Source organism: Physeter macrocephalus, chromosome 11 (genome assembly GCF_002837175.3).
Source record: "Physeter macrocephalus isolate SW-GA chromosome 11, ASM283717v5, whole genome shotgun sequence".
Classification (NCBI taxonomy): Eukaryota; Metazoa; Chordata; class Mammalia; order Artiodactyla; family Physeteridae; genus Physeter; species Physeter macrocephalus.
Genome location: NC_041224.1, coordinates 36,297,515 through 36,301,864, shown reverse-complemented (window position 1 = coordinate 36,301,864; position 4,350 = coordinate 36,297,515). Strand labels below are relative to the sequence as shown.

Here is a 4,350-nt window from a genome sequence, read left to right as displayed (position 1 = left end):
CCTTCACTCCGCCCCCTACAGTTCCTATAGCCCGCCCCTGCAGTGTAAGCCGGCCCCACCCCTCCCCATCACCCCGCCCCCTACAACTGTAGGGCCCCGCCCCATATCTCCGCCCTCCTCAGCTCCTATCGTCCCGCCCCTGCACTGCACAGCCAGCCCCGCCCCGCCCCGTCGCCCCGTTCCCCGCCCCCCCCACCCACACCGCCGCCATTTATATAGCGTCGGCCCCGGCTCCGACACCGCAGTGCGCCCCTTAGGTGGCGACTGTATCCCACGGGGTATCGGTACCTGTGTGAGGCGAGGCGGACGCCATGGCGGCCGAGGCCCTGGCGGCGGATGCCGTGGCGTCGCGCCTGGCGCGGCAGGAGGAGGACATTCGCTGGCTGTGGACGGAGGTCCACCGCCTGAGGGACGAGCAGCTGAACGCGCCCGACCGCTGCCAGGCCGAGGGGCCGTGCCTCACGCGCGAGGTGGCGCAGCTGCGGGCCGAGAACCGCGAGCTGCGCCACCGCCTGTACCGCCTGCGGCTGTGCCTCGCGGAGGAGCTGAGCCACCAGGCGCGGCGGGAGAGCGCGCTGCGGCAGGAGGCCGGTCGCACGGCCGCGGGCGCGCAGGTACCGGGCGGTGTCCTGTCCGCAGGGCGCGGCGGAGCTGGTGCGCTGAGAGCCCTGGGGCGGCAGGTGGGGGTGTGCGCGGCGGCAGGTGCGCTGCGGGGGCGGGGGGGCGGGGCGGGGCCTGCCTTGCCCTCCCGGCCCCCTGCCCCGCGCCCTCACTCTGGCCGGGAACCCGCGACAGGCTGGGTACGCCGGGGCCGCTGCGTTTCCAGCGATCGCCAGGCTGACCTAACGCTGTAATGTCTCAGCTCTTCCCGTAAATTGCTCGCCGCACATTTTCTTCAGTGGTAGAAATAGCATTTTCCTGTCTTTGAAAAAAATGCTGCAGTGTTTAAAACTCACGCTTCTTTTCTTGGGCAGGAAGACCAACAGCTCCACGTAGAAACACTTCCCTTCCCCCTGGTGAATGGCTGGTCTGAGCTGTTTGTGACAGGTGGTTTGGGGTGTTTAGTTGTTGCCTTGTTTTGGAGGTCTATCTTGAGATTTGCGTATTTAACATTGTCATTTAATAGCGTATTTTAGTGTTTTGGTTCACTTACCTTCTTCTAACGTAATGCATTTCTAAGTTCTGAAGCCCTTCTCAGACTGTGGGTGTTCTCAGTCTTTGTACCAGCAGTCTGTGGTGCTCCTGGGCAACACCTTGCTGAAACAATGCATTTAAAGTCTCTGGGAGCAGCTATGCAACCATTAATCCAGGACATTATTTGTTTAAAATTTAGGGGGGAAAAACTTTAAAGAGCAAAATATATTAAGTGTACTTAGCAAGAATGTGTGAAAGTGCACATTCAGGAAGGACTGAACCCCAGAAAACGGCTTACCTGTTGAGGGTCGTAGGTAATGGTCAGGAGAGCCCCAACCGTGAGCCTCTAAACATGGGACGCTTGCTGCCTGCTGGCCTGTCCCTCTCCTGCTTCGGGCTTCAGATATGTTGCTCCTTGTCATTGGGATGAGTTGTTTATTATTTCCCTTTATTTCTCAGCCTCCTTCTAGTCAGAGCCAAGGAAAGGACATTAAAAAGAAGGAAAGCGGGCCTGACAGTGAGGTAAGTCATTGCTGTGGAAATAATATAAAATACTACCTATAATTTAAATATGCTTATGTAGTTAATTGTGCAGGGTTTTTAATTAAAACAGTTGCTGTAAATTGCGACTTGGGCCACAGGAGTGTGTTTAAAATTTTGTTAGCCTTAGATACAAGATGTCTTAACTTAGAGGTGAGCCAGCCCCACAGCTGTAAAGGGCTCCTTAGGCAGAGTTCCTCTTTTGTGGTAAGGAAACTGGCTTCTTTGCTTTTTAAATATAAATCATTAAAACAACCAGAATTGATCAGGCACATCAACATTTGGTAGGAGCAGGGGAAGATTATGCTTGACCTCAGGGATCCTCCGGGTTGAGGAGTTCAGACAAACGGGAGAAACAACTAGAGAACAAAGTCAGATGGTAATATCAATAAGGGCTGAGTTGTGTGGCTCTGTGCAAGAACATGTTAAACCTGTGGAGAAGGGTGATGCCAGTGGGTGTGGTAGTTGGAAGAGGAGGGCTTTGAGCAGGACCCTGAGAGCTAGGAGGGAGTTAGACCCTGGGAGGGGAGTCTCCAGGGGGTGAGAGTGAAAGCAGAGCCATAGGGGCTGGTGGGGGCCGTGACCTGAGCCTGCTGAGAAGGGGTGGGTCTTATTTAGAGCTGAGCAGTTAGAAAAAAGTGGACTGTGTCTGTTAACCCTGCTGTATTCTAATGGTTTTCAGGTGAAGAATCCACCAAATTTTGTGAAGGAAAGATTGAAGCTTTTTGAAATACTGAAGAAAGATCATCAGCTCTTACTTGCCATTTATGAAAAAAAGGGGAATACAAGCAATGTGATCACAATAAGAGTGGCTGATGGGAAAACAGTGGAAGGAGAAGCTTGGAAAACAACACCTTACCAAGTGGCTGCTGAAATTAGGTAAACCATAGTGTGGAGCAGATAATCAGTACTAAGTGTTGGGCCAGAGCTTGGTGAAAATGTGTTCTTAGGGACTGCTAAAATATTCTTTTCTTACTCAGTTGAATAAATTAAATGTAATTAGGTAATTATTTCCCACTTGACTTCTAAAGGGGCCATTTAATAAGTAATTGAATATCAGAACACAATCTCTTTCTCTTTCAAGGGTCCAACTTTTAGAGTTCTAATAAAAATATATAGTAGAGAAAAATGTATAATCCTTGACAGGCTACATTACATTGATCCGGTTCATCATCAAGTTATTTCCATGAGATTTTACAGGTCTTTTGTTGGGCTTGACTCCAAGCCATTGTTCCACCAGTAAATAACTGTGGGTGGGTCTTTGGACCAATGTGGGCAGATCCCTCAAGCTTTCCAAGTCTGTTTTCTTACATCTTAAGTGGAAATAATAATACTTTTATCGTTTACCTTATGAGATTGTAAAGGTTAAATGAAATACTATATATGAGAGATACTCTGAAAATGAAAGCAACTCTAGAAATGTACAAAAAGGCCTATTAATTATAGATTGAAGATGTATGTGTTAGAGCTATGATCAGCCCTGGAAGCTTTGACCTTCCTAGAAATTAGATACTTCAGTGAAGTTGTGTTTTTTTGACTAATGTTAATTCCTGGCATTAAATAAAATTCTGTGGAAGCTATAGCTCAAAACTGCCATGTAAATAAACTTATTATTTAAAAAGCAAACTTTTCAACAATTAAAATCTTCAGGTTTCCTTTGAAAAATATGGTTAAGATTGTATTTTTCATCCTATTATATCATACACCCTAAAGGCCCCTCCCAACCTGTTCCTGTGCTTTCCAGGAGAGAGGAATAGTTGTGCTGGGAATGGGCTTTGAGGCAAAAATAAGTTTATGTTTCCTCGTGGAGAGTCATTTGCATGTTGGCGGATTGAAGTCTGAGCCGTCCTGCACTGAAGAGACTGTCCAAGCTTGGGAAACAAGGTCATTTCATTATAGGATGTGTTCTCATTGTACAGTCAGTGACTTGCATTCCCACAGGTACCAGTTTAAAACCACCCTCGAGTTTAATGACAGAGGGGTTGCAGGAGTGTCTAAAAACTAAAATTGTCCAAAACTAAAGCATGGGCAAAGCTGTATCAGGCAAACCTGATAAGAAGAAAGCAGTGGTCTTAATGTTACCTTAATGTTACCATCAGACAGCAGAATTTAGGGCTGAAATCATTGAATGGGAGATTGAGGCTTATTTTTAAAATAGAAGAACAGTATAATTCCCAATTTGTCACACACCTTTATGAGTTATATAACGTAGCATCAAACCAGAAATACAAGATTATAGGAACTCAAGAGTGGCAGACTTTAACATGCCTTTCTCAGTTTTTGATCAAATAGCCCAAAATTAAGATTATATGGTCTGAATAATAACACTCTAATGTAGGCTTCGTGGCTACTCCCTGATCTCTGTGCTGTGGCCCAGATGGTGCCTTCTCGCTTAGCACCTGTGGTTGTGCTTTCGGTTCCTCAGAATCTTAATAAAATACAGAAACACACAGTTAGCATTCTGTGAGCAAAGTGAAATCCGTTGTGAACTCAGTAAGCGTTAAATGGCAACAAGACAAAACAAAACTAGGAAATTTAAAAAACTTCAAAATACTCAGGTGAAAAGAAATAAAAACAAGTATTTTCAGAAATAAAAAGTAAAAAAGGAGTATTCTTAGGGCTTCCCTGGTGGCGCAGTGGTTGAGAGTCCGCCTGCCGATGCAGGGGACACGGGTT

The 4,350-nt window shown here is 47.1% G+C and overlaps 1 protein-coding gene and 1 long non-coding RNA gene across 11 annotated transcripts in view; one reads left to right on the top strand and one right to left on the bottom strand.

Annotated features, from left to right (window-relative positions):
• LOC114487045 (uncharacterized) overlaps positions 1-378 on the bottom strand; it is a 32,580-nt gene extending 32,202 nt beyond the window's left edge. Inside the window, exon 1 of the long non-coding RNA XR_008618528.1 lies at positions 289-378. This is a non-coding gene — a long non-coding RNA (uncharacterized lncRNA). The remainder of the gene's footprint in view (positions 1-288) is intronic.
• TARS3 (threonyl-tRNA synthetase 3) overlaps positions 227-4,350 on the top strand; it is a 55,515-nt gene continuing 51,391 nt past the window's right edge. For 9 of the 10 annotated variants that reach the window (XR_003681636.2, XR_003681637.2, XR_003681638.2 and 6 more), the window contains exons 1-3: positions 227-614; positions 1,594-1,656; positions 2,357-2,553. Coding sequence is in view for 3 of the 10 variants with exons in the window: in XM_024129733.3 (XP_023985501.1) it covers positions 312-614; positions 1,594-1,656; positions 2,357-2,553 (563 nt within the window). In the remaining 7 variants the exon portion in view is untranslated. Of the gene's footprint in view, positions 655-1,593; positions 1,657-2,356; positions 2,554-4,350 lie in introns of all 10 variants that reach the window. The other variant, XM_055087873.1, reaches the window with a different exon arrangement.